The sequence below is a fragment of the Chinchilla lanigera genome, unplaced genomic scaffold, assembly GCF_000276665.1.
Source record: "Chinchilla lanigera isolate Chin_1 unplaced genomic scaffold, ChiLan1.0 scaffold00036, whole genome shotgun sequence".
Lineage (NCBI taxonomy): Eukaryota > Metazoa > Chordata > Mammalia > Rodentia > Chinchillidae > Chinchilla > Chinchilla lanigera.
The window spans coordinates 2,666,838-2,683,273 of NW_004955437.1; the positions used below are offsets into that span (position 1 = coordinate 2,666,838).

At 63.5% G+C, this 16,436-nt stretch overlaps 1 protein-coding gene across 2 annotated transcripts; it reads right to left on the minus strand.

The window, feature by feature from the left end:
• Positions 1-661: 661 nt before the first annotated feature.
• On the minus strand, positions 662-13,103 carry Spdef (SAM pointed domain containing ETS transcription factor). 2 transcript variants are annotated; one of them, XM_005389528.2, is made up of 6 exons: positions 12,725-13,099; positions 5,498-5,950; positions 3,052-3,249; positions 1,910-1,957; positions 1,658-1,804; positions 662-1,435 (listed from the first exon to the last, which is right to left on the minus strand). In XM_005389528.2, exons 2-6 carry the CDS (start codon positions 5,919-5,921, stop codon positions 1,257-1,259), a joined length of 996 nt encoding a protein of 331 aa, XP_005389585.1. In that variant the 5' UTR covers positions 5,922-5,950; positions 12,725-13,099; the 3' UTR covers positions 662-1,256. The 2 variants fall into 2 exon arrangements, with proteins under 2 accessions (XP_005389585.1, XP_013372556.1); XM_013517102.1 differs by having other exon boundaries at positions 1,279-1,406; positions 12,725-13,103.
• Positions 13,104-16,436: the final 3,333 nt, after the last annotated feature.

The window sequence follows — 16,436 nt, forward strand, 5'->3', positions numbered from 1 at the left end:
CTGGGACCTGGGACGCGGGCTGCAGGTTTCGGGTTGGTGCCCACCAGCCCTGAGGCCGGAGGGGTGGAGGGGAGGGACGGCTGTGCTCCGGGAGAGCGCGGCGGAGGACTGCTGTCATCCAGCCTCCCTGAGCCTCAGGGTGGCCCTGGGAAACGGGAGCACACACTACTGCAGGGGTGGGAAGGTCAGTGACGGGGGAAGCGGCGCGCCCGGCGGGGCGCGGGCCCTCAGGATCCTCCAGTGCCCGAACGCTCCGAAGGACATTCTAGCCTGGACAGCGGCGGTGGGTGTGGCCTCCCCGCACATGCGCAAATGCGCGTTCCCGCCCCCTCCAGCCCCCAGCTGCCTCCTGCGGGGGCGGGGTGTGACGGTCCCCCCTCCCCGGACCCGCGGTCTTGACCGTCTTCCCCACAAACTGCTACCGACCCCGTTATCCCTTTAATCTTCGGGGCCCAGCTCAGTGCCACCTTCCCCTGCTATCTCAGGCCCCTGTAACTAAAACAAATTTTTTTAAAAACTTTCCTGGAATACTAGGAATTCATACTGAGCTAACATTCTCATCCTTTTTAAAAATTTTTTTAAAAAATTTATTTTGATTTGATTCCCGGTACCAAAAAAAAAAAAAAAAAATTATTTTGAGGCTGGGTCTTGTTAAATTGCTAAATTGCCCAGACTGGTCTCCAACTCGCCATTCTCCTGCCTCAGCCTCCCAAAGTGCTCGGATCACAGGTGTGTGTGTTACCATGCACCACGGATCTTCTGTGACCACTTGACCACTGATGGGCTCTGGGCTGTCCCATCCCCTCACAGGCCCTGGGGACCTGTCTGTTTCCCCACATCCTGTTCCTGGGAGCACTCCTGGCTCCCAGCTCAGGGTACAGATGTCTCCTAGCCCCACGCCAGGCCTGGGGCAGAGTGGGCAGCGGGGCTTGAACAGAGGAAGCCCCAGTGTTCACAGCCATGGCCATGTCCCTGCTGTTCCGAGGCGCTGCTCTGGACCTGTGGGGTCCGAGGTGGAGGTGGCGGGGGCCTGTGCCAGGGAGCGGCCTGTTACCCTGCATCCACCAGGGCACTGTACATGGAAGCAGCAAGGGCCTGGGTCCCCAGGGAGCGTGCTGTACCCCTAGCAGCAGCAGGCCGCCCTCCCTGACCTTGTGCTTGGGGACCCAACCTCAGGCTGCCCTTTGTCCCTGAGCCCAGCCACATCTGGCCAGGGCCAAGGCGGCAGGACAGGGGTGGCCAGGTGGCTGCAGGCCTCAGATGGGGTGCACGAACTGGTAGACGAGGCGCTGGGAGATGTCCGGCTTGCGGATGATCCCCTTCTTGTAATACTGGCGGATGGAGCGGCTCAGCTTGTCGTAGTTCATGGCGGGGCGGTTCTTACGGATGCCCCACAGCCGGGCCACCTGGGCAGAGTCCTCGATTTTGAAGATGCCTGGGGGGGCAGGGGGGTCCAGAGAGAGGCGGAGGTGCAGACGGGCCAGGAAAGAGAAAGGCAGAGACCGACAGTTCGGTGTGGGACCCTCAGCAGGACGGGGTGTGGCGGGCTCCCCAGACCCCGGGGCAGCCGATGGCAGCTGTGTGGCAGCATCCAGCAAAGAGGGGGGCAGCTCCCAAGCCCCCAGGGCCCCAGCGCCCGGCCCAGAGCCACGCTCACCCTTCTCCTTGTTGAGCCAGCGGATGAGGCGGCCGTAGCTGTGTGGCTTCAGCAGCAGCTCCCGCAGGAACTGCCACAGATGGATGGGCTGCCCGGAGCAGGACGAGTCCACCTCGCTGTCAGTCCAGCTGTCCTCGCTGGTGGACGCTGGCGGCCAGGGGAGGGCAGTGAGTGGGCCGCTGAAGCCACTCGGCCTGGGAGGCAGCCACCCTGCCTTCCGGCCGCCCTCCCTGCGCCCCCCGCCAGGCTCACCGCAGCAGTGGACAGCCCCTGGCGAGGTCCTCGCCTTCATCCAAGCCGCTGTGGGGCAAGGAGAGCAGGTTGGGGATCCAGGAGGGGCCCAGGGGAGGCAGGGAGAGCTAATGGGAGCCACTGCGGGGCCATAGAGCCCCCCCGGGGGTGGCTGGGGTGTCCCCCTGCAGCTCCTGCTAATCACTGATCTGAAAGCAAGCTCCTTGTGAGGAGCTTCCTGGGCGTTTTAGGATTTCAGAGCTCAGAGCCCCTGCGAACGTCCCTGCTTCATGAGTCCCGGTGCGGATGCGTCCCCTGGGGTGCACCTGAGAGCCAGCGGGTGTGGGGGTGTCGCTCAGGGCCCGGACTGTAACATCCGCTCCCTGCCCTCCGGCCCCCCAGGGCACCGAGTTCCTCCAGCCCCTCCAGCCTCCCGCTGCTGGCCAGGCTCAGCTCGCGCACCTCCATGACGACAGCAGGGAGGGGGTGCTCCTGTCCATGTCACCACCCGCTGCCGGGGGCCCGAGCTGCGGGGTGCCGGTCTGTGGTGGGATCCTGTGCCTGGCTCCTGTCCCCTTGTTCTTTCAAGGCCTTAAAGCAGGGACCTTGACTGACCGAGCAAAGTGGGCAGCTGTATACAGCAGAGGTTGGCCCTTGCCACGGAGACAATGTAAACGTGTGGGTTGGCACATGGCCATTGAAAAGTATACAGCAGCTGGGTGAGATGGCTCACACCTGTAATCCCAGCATTCTGGGAGGCTGAGGCAGGAGGATCTTGAATTCAAGTCCCATTTGGACTATGTAGTTCAGGCTGGCGTTGAACTCCTCCTGCCTCTGCCTCCAGAAGGACGAGATTACTGTTTTGGTTTTTTTTTTAATTTTGAGACAGGGTCTCTCTAAGTCACTAAATTGCCCAGAGTGCTGAGATTATGGGTGTGCACCACTGTGCCTGGCTCTGACTTCTACCTTTTGTCTTCCTTGTGCTCTGTGTTAAGTTCTGTGGACTTGGCAGGGCCAGGGTGGATTGGTGAGGTTCCCTAGGACCCAGGCAGGCTGTTGTCACTGGGGCTGAATTCTCAGGGGCGTTCAGATGGGAGCAGGGGCTGCTCTCCCGTGGAGGAGATCAGCCTGCATCCTGGCCTCACTGGCCCCCACCGTCCCACCTGATTTCCAGATGTCCAGGTGGGCGTGCAGCACGTCCCCGCCCAGGGGCGAGCGCTGGCGGAACTGCTCCTCAGACAGGGCGCACAGCTCCTTGCCCCCCAGTTCCTGGAAGGCCGTGCCCACGGGGGGCAGCCGGTACTGGTGCTCGGTCCACAGGAGCCACTTCTGCACGTTGCCGGGGCTCCAGTCCACGGGGTCTGGGGGAGAGACACCCACCGGGCTCCAATGCAACCCTCTGTGCCCCGGGATTATGGGCTGTTTGAGAGGGGGGTGAGCCAGGTCTGGGCAGGACGTTAGGGGCCTGGAGGAGGAAGGTACATCAGGAAAGACAGGAGCCAGAGGGCATAGCCAGGACCCTAAAAACAAACAGGGCTCAAGCCAGGGCCCTGTGGCCCTCCAAAGGAATTTCCAGCGGAGCCTCAGCCCTGGAGGGATGGGGACATTAAACCAGAAACACCTGACCTTCTCCTTAGCTACTTCTTGCTTTCCCAGCCCCCTAAGAACCAGAGAAAAACCGAGCCAGGGATGACAAGGGACGAACAGAATATATGGTGAACGCTTAAATTTTAAAAATTGTAACAGCAGGAGGCACATTGCTCTGAATCCCCCTCAGAACCCTCCCCTGAGCCCCTCGTTCTTGTCACTTTCTGAAGCAGCTCTGAAGTCCTCGCTCACATCAAGATGTAATCAAAAATGCGGTGAATGCTGCCGCTGAGCGCCGTCCAGTAGAAAGGCAGGCTGTGACAGCGTCTGCCTTATTACTGGACCTGGTGCTGCGTGACTCCCTCCAAGGGACTGTGAAAGGGAAGCGTCTCGGATCGATGCCGGACACTAAGGCAGCCAGGACAACACAGGTAAAGACACTCAGGAAAGGGGCTGGGGATTGAGCTCAGCGGCAAAAGCGCCTGCCTGGCAAGCGCAAGGTCGTGAGTTCGGTTCCCGGTACCGGAGAAAAACCAAAAACCAAAAAAATAAAATAAAATAAAAGACACTCAGGAAAGAGGACTCCAGAGCTGCTGCAGAAATTGGCAAGGACAATGGGATGAGTGTGTTTGATGCCAGGGGGAGGATTTTGAGGGGGATTCACCTCGATGTGTCTTTTACAGGAACATATTTTAAAATTTAACCTCCGGCTGTATTTTTCAGTAGCATCTCATAGTGTTATAACCCCCCCCACACACACACACACACATGACTTCATCCGGGTACTTTACAGAGGAGGAAACAGGCCCGCTGAGGTGCACGGTAGCTGTTCGATGCATGCATGCTGAGTCCACAAGCAGCAGAGTCCGGGGAGGCTATGGGGCCTCAGGGGCCAGGGTGGTCACTGGTCACTGGCTCAGACCCCGTGGCCCCCGGGTAGGGCACACAGGGGCTGGGCTGGTGGGTGCAGTTACAGCAGGGCCTCCAAGGGAACAGCAGGTGAACACCTCGACCTCCTTGTAATAAGACCATTTCCTCACCAGGTCAAAGTGATTTGTTTCTGTCCCATTGTTCTGAGGGCACAGGGACCTCCCAGGGTGGGGTGCGGTAGAAATGGGAGGACCAGGCCATCGGGCCATTGGCAGATGGGCCGCTGTGGACAGGGGCTGGGCCTGAGGGCTGCGGAGGAGCCCCACTTCTTTGTGAAAGTTGTGGACGGGACAGGCCCACACCTACCTTCCCTGCCCGGCAGGGGCCAGCATGCTTGGCCAGCTGTGCCCTCCTTACCACACATGGCAGGGCACATGGGTCTGCTTATTTCCTACCCGTTCCCGCACCATAACACCAGCCCAGGGACACAGGGACCTTACACTGTGTCCCCACTTAGTTCCCTGATCTTGGAACAGGGCCTGGGGAATGGACGAGCGCTTGGGGTTGAATGTACTCCACAGCTGTTTATTCAGCAGCTATTATATCCAGATGCTGCCCAAGGCACTGGGGTGTGGAGATGAACAAGCAGGGGGTAAATCCCTGCCCCTGTGGCATGTGGATTCTAGAGGGAGACGCAGAGGGTAAAGGAGAAGGGAAAGCAGCAGGTCTGAGGAGAGTTGGCACTGAGAGAGACCGACAGCGGGTAAGGGAGTAGGAGCTGGAGGTGGGCAGCAGCATCGCTGGAGGGGCAGGACGCCCTCACTGAGACTGTGGCACCTGGGCCAGGACCTGACGGGCGGGGAAGGCTCGAGTGGATGCGGGGGACATGGCATAGCCAGGCTGAGGGGCTATGGGTGCGAGGGCCCGGGGTGGGTGCTGCAGGAGGCTGAGAACAGGGGAGCAGAGCGGGTCCTGGAGCAGAGCCAAGCCAGGGTCCCCCTCACCCCGCGCCTGTTCAGGGGGCTCTGGGCGGCAAGGCGGGGCCGGGGTCGGCGGGACCCTCCCAGCCAGGCTGTGGTACTGTGTCGGTGGTGCCCCGCCCCACAAGCCCAGCCCCACCGGAGCCCGGGCAGCCGCAGGGGGAGCGCTCACCGGCGGCGATGTTGAGCAGCTTGCAGGCCGTCTCGATGTCCTTGAGCACCTCGCCCACCACCATGGACTGCACCTGCTCCAGCGAGTGCTCCTCCAGCGCCAGCCCGCCCGGCGCCAGGTCCAGGCTGCCCCCCGGGGCCTGGCTGTCGATGACCGGGCACTGCTCGGGCTCCTCGGGCGGCTCCTCCTGGGTGCTGGCCGCGGGGCCCTTGGCCACCCAGGTGCCGTCCTCGGGGTACAACATGTCGAAGTCGGAGAGGTAGAAGGTGGACAGGCCCTGCTCGGGCGTGGCGGGCGGGCTGGGGCTCCAGTCCCCTTTCCCGGGCCCCGCTGCCTTCTCCAGGCCTGAGCGCAGCGCCGCGTCGGGGGGCAGCAGCAGGCAGCCGGGGGGCACAGTGCTCAGGCCCGGGCTGGCGCTGCCCATGCCGCTGCTGCTCCGGCTGGCAGCGGTGTCTGCAGGGAGGAAGGAGACAGGCTGACCGCCTCCCGCGTGGCCGTTAAGCTGGTTACAGGGAAGAGGGGCCCGGGGGCGGGGGCTTCTGGGTCACTGGGCATCGAGATCAGTGCTAGTGGGAAGACAGGGCCAGGAGAGGGGCCAGGCCGGCCTCAAGCTGCAAATCTGAGCCCAAGTGATGAGCTTAAAACAACCCTGAGGCTTAGGATGGAAAGTGCCAGTGGCCCATTTGGCAGATGAGCAAATTGAGGTTTAGACAGGGCACCCTTCCTGTCCCAATCCTTCCTGCAAGCCAAACTAACTCGTGCTGTGCCTGTCGCTGGGTCCGGGAACCCTCCCCAGGCTGTCCTCAGAACCGAATCAGTGTGCAGTCTGGAGGAAGGGACTTCCAAGGTTGACATAATAAAACCCTGGGGTCCCTGGAACCATTAGTGAGTTATGGTCTGAGACTCAAGAGCTCCAACAGAAGTAGAAGGTTACCAAGAGGTGTGTGCCCCCGAGAACTTCAAGGGGTGCATGGCAGGGAGGACAGGAGTAAGGCCAGTGCTCTGGGAGGCTGAGGAGGATTGCAAGTTGGAGCCCATGCTGGGCAACTCAATGAGACTTTGTCGCAAAATAAAAAAAATTAAAAAGAACCAGGGAAGTAGCTCAGTGCGAAGGTCCTGGGTTCAATCCCCAGTGCCACCACAAAAAGAAAAAACAAGAGGAGGCAAGGGGCACTGCCCGCGGGGACGATGGGCTGGTTTGCCCCTTCGGTGGGGTGCCCAGGCCCTCAGGAGGAGTGGCCCCTGGCCCTGGGTGACAGAAACCTCACTCTTGGGTCACCTGAGAACTGGGGGTAGAGTGGGGACAACAGCGACTTCAAAGGCCTTTGTGTGACTTGGGGGACGGTGTCTGGACAGGAGGGGGAGGTGCACAGCCTCGACTGGCAGCGGCCTGTCTAGTGGTACCTGACATGGCAGGGTGGGCACGGGGCTCCCTGGCCATCTCCACTCACCCTGTGGACCAGCCTGTACAGCCTCGGTGGGCAGCTAGCCTGCTCGAGACCTTCCTGAAAACTCAGAAAGGGACGTCCCTTCCTCTCTGGAGAGCGAGCTCGGTGACTAGAGCCGGGGAGAACTGCAGTTTCCCCTGCCTACCCCTTGCTCAGTGCCCAACCTTCCCAACCTTACATGGCAGCCCTATAGTTTCCTGCCAGCAAGACAAAGGGCTGTTCCCTTTGGCATCAGGTCGTCCTTTCAAGGGCTCCTTTAAGTGACAAGGAAGAAAAGGTCAGGGTGGGTGGGGTGGGCAGGGACAGAGGGGGCTGGGGTTGTGGGGGACAGAGGGCAGGCCTGGCGCCGTTTCAAGACCTTCTCTGCAAATACTCGTGTGTGCTGTGAGCCGGCGTTATTTACCCAGGCAGTGCGCACAGCCTGCCCTGCTCGGGTCCCACCCTGGCTGGTGCCCACGCCCTGCCCAGGTGGCTCCACCCTGCAGAGCCCCGTCCCCCCCCACCAGCCCTCTGCTCTGTCCACGTCCCCAGGGCCCTGCGCCTGCCACGTTAGGCTGGTCTCTGCCAACCCAGGGCCGCAGGCCAAGAGGCCGCGCTTCCAAGAGGCAGGGGGCTCGATTCCTCCAAGGCCTGGGCCGGTCTGGGCTCCGCTGCGGGGTCAGTGGGGAGGGATGGGGTGGTGGGGGCAGCGCTCCCCACACTTTGTGCGATGATCTGCCAGCCCCAGGCATCTGTCCTCTGCCCAGGAGGATGGCAGCCCGCCCAGGATTCATTCTCGCCCCTGTTCTGAGCGGGGAGTCAAGGCGCAAAGAGGTACATGGCCTGGATCTGGACCTCCCGACTCCCGGCCCGGGGCGCTGTCACCAGCAGAGAATTCCTACCCTGCCCTCTGCACCCCACATGCCAGCTCCCCTCGCCCTGCAAAATGCAAGGTGCTGCTCCCCAAGCCTGGCCTGGCTCCAGGGCCTCCTGAGTTAATGGTTAACATGGCCCAGGTCGGGCTGCGCCTCGCTGGCAGGGAGCAGGCCTGGGGTGCCCACTGGCTGCTCTGCCAGCCCCACCGGGTGGCCCAGGCTGCACACCCTGCCGGCCCCGTCACCCACGCCTGGAAGCCTGGGCTTGGGCCCTGCCGTGTAGACGCAGCTGCGGAGGCTCAAGGGGTCATGCAGCTGCCCCAAGCTCCCCACCTGTCCCTCTTCCTGGGGCGTCTGCGGGGCTCCTGCTTGGGCTCCTTTGTGCCACAACATCCATCCCTGCCTCCTGCTGCTCCTCTCCCTCTGACCCGACCCGTTCCTCAGACCCGCGCCCTTTGCGCGGAGGCCTGGCGGCACCTGTGCCTCTGGCCCTGGGAGTGGCTGGACCCGCCTGAGCCCACGCCTACCCGGCCCAGATCTGCAGGGGCATGGGGTCGTGTCCCGCGGCGCTAGAGTAGGTGAGCACCATGCGCTGGTTATCACGGGGTGTGGGTCCGAGCAGGGGCGACGTGGGAATAGCACCAGGCTCATTTCTCCTGTGCAGGGCGGTCCTGCCAGGGATGCCTGTGGCTCTCCTCCCCTCGCAGCCCTCCTGCAGCACCCCCAACCCCCACTCCCCAGCCTGTGCCAGGTCCTTGGCAACGATGAAACCCCCAGCCGAGCACCTGGCACGGGGCTCCTCCGCAGGGCACCCGAGGCTCAGAGAGTGGCAGGGAGCTGCCCGCATCACACCACACAGCCAGCGCCAGGCCAGAGGCCTCCTGACACGCAGGCCGCTGTGCCACCCGTCGGCCCCGTCCGGGGCCAAGCCTGGTGTCTGCCTGGCCCGGGTCAGAAGTCGGCCCAGCCCTCCCCGGGGCCGTCTCCCGAGCGATGCCTCCGGCTCTCAAACCTCCACTTGATCCCTCTGGATTAAGCCGCGTGTGTGGATTAGGGCGCCGCGTGTCCTGCTCCCTCCTGCCCCAAGCCCGGCTCCCCCTCCAGACAATGAGGGTTTGGTAACAGCTGGCAGAGGCCGGGTGTGTGTGGGGGGATGAACTGCCAAGGGCCCCTCTTGGCCCCTCTGACCCCCGCGCAGGCGGGTGGGGGAGAAGGCAGAGACCAGAATTAGAGGCAGAGCACAGCTGTCCTGTCATGACCCTTCCCACACCCGCCTGGCACCGTGTCAGGAAATGCAGTCCCCTGGGGGGTCCCCACGGCAGCCCTGGGTGTCTCCCACAGCCCATCCAGCCCAGGCCCCGTTTCCCACTGGGCTGTGGTGTGGGTCAGATGGGCCCAGCACCCCGACGGCCTCCTAGACCCACCCTGTCCACGGGCGCCCAGGACCCAGCTCAGACCCCACGGGGCGGTGGTGGGACGGGGTGACGGGCAGCCACCTGCCGTCCGCCCTGTGGAAGGAGAAGGTCTGAGGGAGGCTCCTCCTTGGGCTCACCTCTAACGGCCTCCCTCGACCCTCCAAACCTCGGGGCCCCTTTGGCTGCGGAGCCAGCATGTAGGGGTGGGACTCGGGCCTGGCTGAGAGCTGCGAGAGTGGGCAGGGGGCCACACGCCGGCAGCCCCGCGCCATCTGCTGCTCAGCACCTTGGAGAGAAGCCACCTGCCTGGCCTTGCACGCAGCAGCCCCCAAGTGCCCGTCCCCGGCCTGCCCTCCAGGTCCCTGGAAGTCACGCTCCGCAGAGCAGGGTCTGGGGGCTGCAGCTTGCAGCAGCAGGGACTGGCTGGCCCCAAGCACACCCGTGCCTGAGCTTGCTCGGAAGGAGGAGGTCGGGGCTGGTGGGGGGGCGAGTCCTTGCTCCCTGCACTCCCTCAGCTCACTTCTGGTCAGGGTCCTGAGTGAGTCTACGCCCCACAGCCCCCTCCTGCCCCTTTGCCTGGCTCTAAGCCTTGGGAGGGAGGTGGCGGAGAACCAGTAGTGGCTGCAGGGGCTCCCCTGACAGCAGAGACGTAATTCAGGCCTGGCATTTTGGGCAGGAGGAAAGGCGTGACTCAGTTTCCGTCATCATCCCTGGAGTGGATGTCCAGAGGTTCTGACAGACCTGCCCTGCCCTTCTGGCCAGCAGCGCCCCTGCCAGGCTGTCCCTGCTCCAGCAAGGGTGCTGGGTCCCCACTTCCCCCAGAAGGCAGGGACCCCAGCCCAGACGAGCTCAGGGTCTGGAGCGTGGGCAGAGGATCCAAGCACAGCTCTGCCCAACCCAGAAACTGCAATTCCTGTCTTCACTCAGCCTGCGCATGCACTTCCTCTGCCTTGAGCAGGCTGGGGCCCCCCCGACAGCGCACCCACAGACTCTCCCTCCGTCCCTCCCAACCAACTCCTATGCAGCCCTATGCAGGGGTCCAGCATCTTGGAGTGCTGGCCCAGCCTCGTCCTTGAAGCCAAGGCCTGAGGACACCGGAGGCCACCGGTCCGACAGCGCCTGCCTGGGCACCGTGGCCGGTGTGCTGGGCCTCGGGCACCTCAGCAAGGCGGCCGGGTGCTGCGGCTTGAGTCTCCAGGCAGCACAGAGGTGCGGGAAGGCTGTGCTCCTTCCCCCGGCCATGTGTGCTTCAGGAACTGCTCTCTTCTCCTGTGTGTGGCGGGGAGGCGGAGGCAGGGCCGACTCTGGCTGCTGAGTCTGCAGGGGCTGGTGGAGGAGAGGTGCCCGGAGCCCCCTGCCCAGCCTGGGCGCCTCCCGACACAGACAGGGGCACAGGGACAAGGTGAAGACACTCCGACACGACGACACACGCGAGGTCAGAAGGAACTGAACCTGCGGCTCGGAAATGAATTGGATCCAAAAGGTCAGAGGTAGGTGGGGTGGGCAGGAGGGCCGCTGGGCCCATGTGGTCCCAGGTGCAGAGTCCTGGGAGGCCGCGCTGGGAGTGGGGATCCCCGCAGCCCCAGGACAACTTGCCCAAGAGCAGAGGCAGCCGGGCCTGTCCCCCTGGGGGACCCTCGCCCAGCCATCACTCACAGCCCCTTTCCTGCGGAGAGAAGCTGGCAGCGCCCTGGCCTCGCTGGGAACCACACAAGGCCAGGGAGAAAGCCCGCGCTAAATGTCAGGAAGGGCCCAAGGCAAGCCCGGCCTACAATTGCATTGGGAAGAGTTGCTCCACCAGCAGGGCCACTCACCGGGCCAGGGAACACGGCATAAGCAGGGACTGGGGACAGAGAGGGTCCCAGGCTAGGCTCAAGCCCTGCCCCTGAGCGAGTGGGTGGTGAGGGGCTGGGGGCTAGAGGAGACAGGTGAGGAGGGCCTCCGAGAGGAAGCTGGTGCTGGGGACAGTGGAGGGGACATCTGCTGTCTGGCCTCACCCACCCCTCCCTGCCCTCTAGGAGGAGCCAGAGCAAGGAATTCCCAGCTTCCCCTACCTCAGGAGACAAGCTGGCAAACCTAGCCTGTCAGTCTCTAACCAACTCCTATGCAGCCCTCAAAGCCCTGCTGTAGTTTGTTCCCTCCATAAGCCGCCTTTAACAGAGGACAGGAGTGACGAGAGCACCAGGCCCCACGGTCGCCTTCATCCCCCAGCAGCCCGGACCGCTCCAGGTTACGCTCGGGCCACATCACCTTGAGCCATTCAGCACAGAAGTATGCCTTTTTCCCAAGCTGCTAATACACTCACAAGGACCTCGGCAGTAAACAGTGGGCTCTCCTGGACCCGCTGTTTGCTGTCACTCATGATTCTTGAGCATTCATTGAGCACCTACTGGGTGCAGGCCCTGCCCTTGGGTGTGGATGTCCGGAAGCCCTATTTGCGCAGAGGGTCCCAGTGAGAGCTATAACTTTATAATTGATGACACGCGTGGGAAACACTTGTCCTTCCCATCAGGCCCCCCGGGGCAGGGGCTCCCGTCCAGGATGCCCACTGCCCCCAGCTCTGAGGCTGCCCCTCCGGCTTTAGGCCCAGGGTGCAGATGCCCACAGGCAGGCCCGGCACCTTGCAGGGCAGGCATCTCCTCCCTGCTCTGCTGCCACCTTGGGCTGGGGCAGCCCGAGCCCTGTTTGCTTTGTTACTGAGCCCAGCAGCTGGTGCTGAGGAGCTGCCCCTTTACTGGGGGTTTGCTGAGGTGGTGGGGGCAGGAAATGCTCAGAGCCCCAGCCCCGCTGGGCAGCAGCACGAAGGCCACGCGTGTCACAAGGGAGGCCGTGGGCCAGGTGTCGTTGCCGGGCGGCCGCAGCTGCTAGCGTGAGGAGAGGGGCCTGCACACACACGTACACACGTGGGCACACGCAAACATGCGTGCACGCCCCAGACATGAAGCCCTTCAGCTGCGCACCTGTCACCCCTCCACCCTCTTGTAGGGATCTGGAGGTCTTATGGCCCCTTCAAGACCCCTCTGCTGCGTCCCTGTGGGCCCACAAGGCCTCAGCTTCCCAGATGCTCAAGGACGCCACACTGCCTGGTTCTTCCCACCCAGCCCCGGCCTGGACCCTCCAGGCCAGCAAGCCCCTGCTGTCACAGCCAGGGAGACCCCTTGGTAGAGCAGCCAGGACTGGGGGTGGCTGAGAGGCTGTGGGCGGAGCAGGAGCGGCCAGGCCTCCAGGGCTGGGACCCCCTGCATACTTCCTGTCAGCCTGGGCAGCTGGGATCATCACAGAGCCCACGGACACGGGGGAGCGGGGGGCTCCCCCAGGCTGCAGGCTCTGCCCAGGGAGGCCACCAGGGCAGCATGGGGAGGAGTCAGGGGGCCGTGAAGGTGAAGGGACCTGGGCCACAGGGTTCCTGCTGCCTGGAACACAAGCTCCGAACTGCAAAAGCATCCCCAAAGTCCAACCGAGGTTGCGGGGCTCCCAGCAGTGGGCACCCCGGCCTCCCACCAGACTTACCTGTTGGCTGCCCGGTGCCCACGGCGTTGGGTGCTGCCTTGCCAGCCTTGGAGACCAGAAGAGGTGTGGGCAGCTGGGGCCACTGTGGTGTCTCAGCCAGGCATGGGGGAGGCCGGCGGGACCGGGGGCCAGCAGGGGTAGGGACAGAGGCGGCCTCTCGGGGGAGCCTGGCCACCCTCAAAGGCGGCCGGTGAGTGTCAGGGCCGCGTGCCTGTGGGGAGGCCCCCACCGGTGCCCAAGGCCACCTGCTGTCACTGTGACGGCCGGGCTGGGGGCTGGCGGGGCGCAGTGGGCTCGGGGCAGTGTGGGCACGCGGAGCGCAGGAATGCGCGGGGAGGAAGTGCCGCGCTGTGAGATGAAGAGCTGGCCAGGCCTGACTCCCATTATAAGTAATCCTTCCTTATTTACCTGAGCAAACACACTCCCTGCTTCCCTCAGACCGCAGGCGGGCTCCTGGTTAACCCTTCAGGGGCTCCCTGCTTGCCCAGGGGTCCGGCCCTGGCAGTGGTTGGGGGCTCCCCCCTGCACCCACCCCGCCCTCCACCTGCAGAGCTCGGTTGCCAGGGGACGCACAGGATGTCACACCTGGGGCCGGCGGAGGCGCAGCGGAGGGGACCCGAGGTGCCGGGGTGGCTCTGCCTGACCATGGGCCCCCAGCCCCGCAGGCTCCCGTGTTTCTGGGAGGACCCTGCCCGGTGCTCTGAGGCACGCGTACGGACGGCCACTGCCAAGAAGCACCTGCTACTCACCAGCACACTTGGGATCTGGGGTGCTAGCATTGTGAGCACCGTACCGGGGGCCAGTGATGCCTACTGAGGTGGTAGGGTTCCGGGCAAAGCTGGTTACCCCAATGCCATTCCCCCCTTTTCTTTAATGAACAAGGCATGATTTTTATTTTTATTTTTTTGGTACAGGGAATCAAACTCAGGGCCTCGCACTTGCCAGGCAAGCACTATATCACTGAACAAATCCCTGCCCCGCCCCCATGATTTTTAGCAGGGCACATGGCTACCTGGAATGAAGACTGTCCCAGCCTGCCTGGCAGTGAGGTGTGACTCTAACCAAATGGAAGTGTTATATGACAAGATTTCTAAGAACTTTCTTAAAAGTAAGCTAGTAAGGGATAAAGGTGTAGCTCAGAGGTAGAGCAGTTGTCTAGCATATGCAAGGCATTGGGTTCAATTTCTAGCACTGAAAAAAAAAAAAAGCAAAGCTGACATGTACCATTTATTGCCTTTTTTCTTTTTTTTGTTTGTTTTTCTCCGGTACCGGGAACCGAACTCACGACCTTGCGCTTGTCAGGCAGGCGCTTTTGCCGCTGAGCTAAATCCCCAGCCCTATTGCCTTTTTTCTTTATCCTTCCTCCATCTAGCTGCCTGGAATGTAGCTGTGAGAGCTGGCATTGAGGCTGCCATCGTGGACCCTGAGGAAAAGATGGCAGAATACTGACCAAGAAGGAGCCTGGGTCTCTGAGGACTGTATAGAACCTCCATCCCAGTGTTAGACTGCCTGGCTCAGGGCTGCCTATCTCAGGACTTTTATACAAGAGATAGACTTTTTACTTCTCCCTGTGTGGGCCTGGCCTACAGACAAGGCTCTGCCATCCTGGGCCTGCTCCGTGGCTGTGCACACCCATGGCTGAAGAGGGACAGGAAGGAGCCTCTGAGAGCTAAAAAGAGTCACCAAAGTGAGCGAGGGAGGACTCTTTCTTCTCGGCCTGGGCCGTGGGGGTGATGTCGATGAGGGGTCCTGGTGGGTCTGGTGCCCAAGCAGGCCATGCTGCGGGGAAAAGAGGCAGCCAGGGCCCACCCGGAGGGACTCTGGTGACACACACCCCGTCTACACCTGGAGCCGGTCAGCGTGGCATCATGGTGCGGCTCGGGTTGGACCCCACCCTGCTGGGGCGCAGATCTGGCCCGGTCCACAGCTCTCCGGACTCACTGTCCTCAGCCCGTGCTGAGGTTGAGTCCCAGGCGCTGGCCACCGGCGCCTGGGCGGCACACGGCCTGGTGTGTGTGACCCCATCCAGGCACGTGTGTTCCCCAATCTACCGAGCCCCGGGCCCCCTACAGCACGGGGCCTTGAACTGGTGTCAGGAAAGGGCTCTGCCGCTGCGCTCCGGCCTACCCCCCTTTTTTTTTGAGACAGGGTCTCACTAAGTTGCCCAGGCTGGCCTTGGATTTGCAACCCTCCTGCCTCTGCTTCCCGAGTAGCTGAGAGGAGGGTGCCAGCGCACCTGGAGACTTTCTCTCCTACTTTTTCCATCTGCGGAGCCCTCTCCTCAGAACGCCTTCCTGGGTCCCCTCCAGCTGTCACAAACTTCATGTACCCCAAGTTCGTGTTCTCTGTCTCTTCCCCCCAGCATCTCTGTCTTCCTGAGCCTCGGGCTCCTGGCGACAGGGACCTGTCTGTCAGCGTCAGTTTGCTTTCTGCTGTGTCCCTGCGCTCCCATCCTCCCCGGGGCACGAAGGAGCTGCGAGGCACAGACCAGGCTGCCCCGCGAGTCCCAGCTGACGGCCGTGCAGGTCCAGGCTGGGTCCCGGCCACTCATGCGCAGACAGGACGAGGCGGCGTCGGGCTGGGCCCGCTGGGAGCCTCTCTCCGGGCACCGGGCCGGGCTGGGCGATGGGGGCTGTGCCCCGAGATCCAGCACAGCAGGGTATTCTCAGCGCCCCGGCCGCCAGCCCCTACCTCAGGCACAGCTGGACCACGGCACCTGGCACCGCCCACACCCGCACGGGCCGGGCCCTGGGCAGGCACAGCTGCTCGGAGGAGTTCCTGACCTGATGCCGCCGTCTCCCGGTGCCTCGGCCTCCGAGGGCAAGCTGACCCCCTGCGTCCCTCCCGCCAGCAGCCACCTGTGGGCTTCCTGGTGCTGCGGGGGCGCGCTTCTGGCCTGGGGAGGCAGGAGGGAGGCCCTGGGGCCTGCGGTCCAGGCCTGGGCTGCGAGAGAGGCCACCGCTCCTGCACTAGGGCCGGGGTGGGGGCAGCAGGGGGAGAAGGACCCGCTCACTGCTGCCGGCCCTGCCTGCCTCTGGCCAGCTGCTCTGTGAGCCAGGTGGGAGGGGAGCGGCCGTGCGGTGCCAGGCGAGGCGGCCGAGTCCCCGGGTCAATGCACCGGGTCATCCCGACAGCTTCAGAGCCAGCGCCACCATCGCCAGCGTCCTGTTTTAACTGCAGTGGGGAAACTGAGGCAGAGGGAAGTGGGAGGCTGGCACCGTGCCCTGAGGAGCCAAGGGCCACCTGCCGCCCTCCCTGCCTGGGCCCAGCGTTGCCAGCCCCTCCCCCGGGCACCAGGAGTGCCCCCTGCCGTGGTGGGGGGCGGAGGTGGAGGACCCACGTCACCACCCACCCCACCGGCTGCTGCCTTTTCCCCATTAACGCGCGGAGCCGCCGGCCGGGAAACCGCAGCCGATAAGAGCACAATCGGGCTGTTCTGCCGAGTGGCCGGGGGCTGGGCCACCTGGCGCTGCGGGGAGGGGGCGGCCTCGGCCCCCACGAGGCCCCACTATCAGCCGCCCTGTCCCTGCCAGCAGCCCCTTTGAAATGTACCCACCTTATCAGGGCAGCTTCGCAGCTCTCCAGGGAGGGCCGTGGCCTCTGTGTCCTGCGCTGCCGCTGCCGCCTTCCGCCTGGGCCCCAGGGGACGGCTGCGGTGGGGAGCGCCGGGCCCTCCGACCCTGAAGGAACCCTGGCATCACACGCAGCGCTG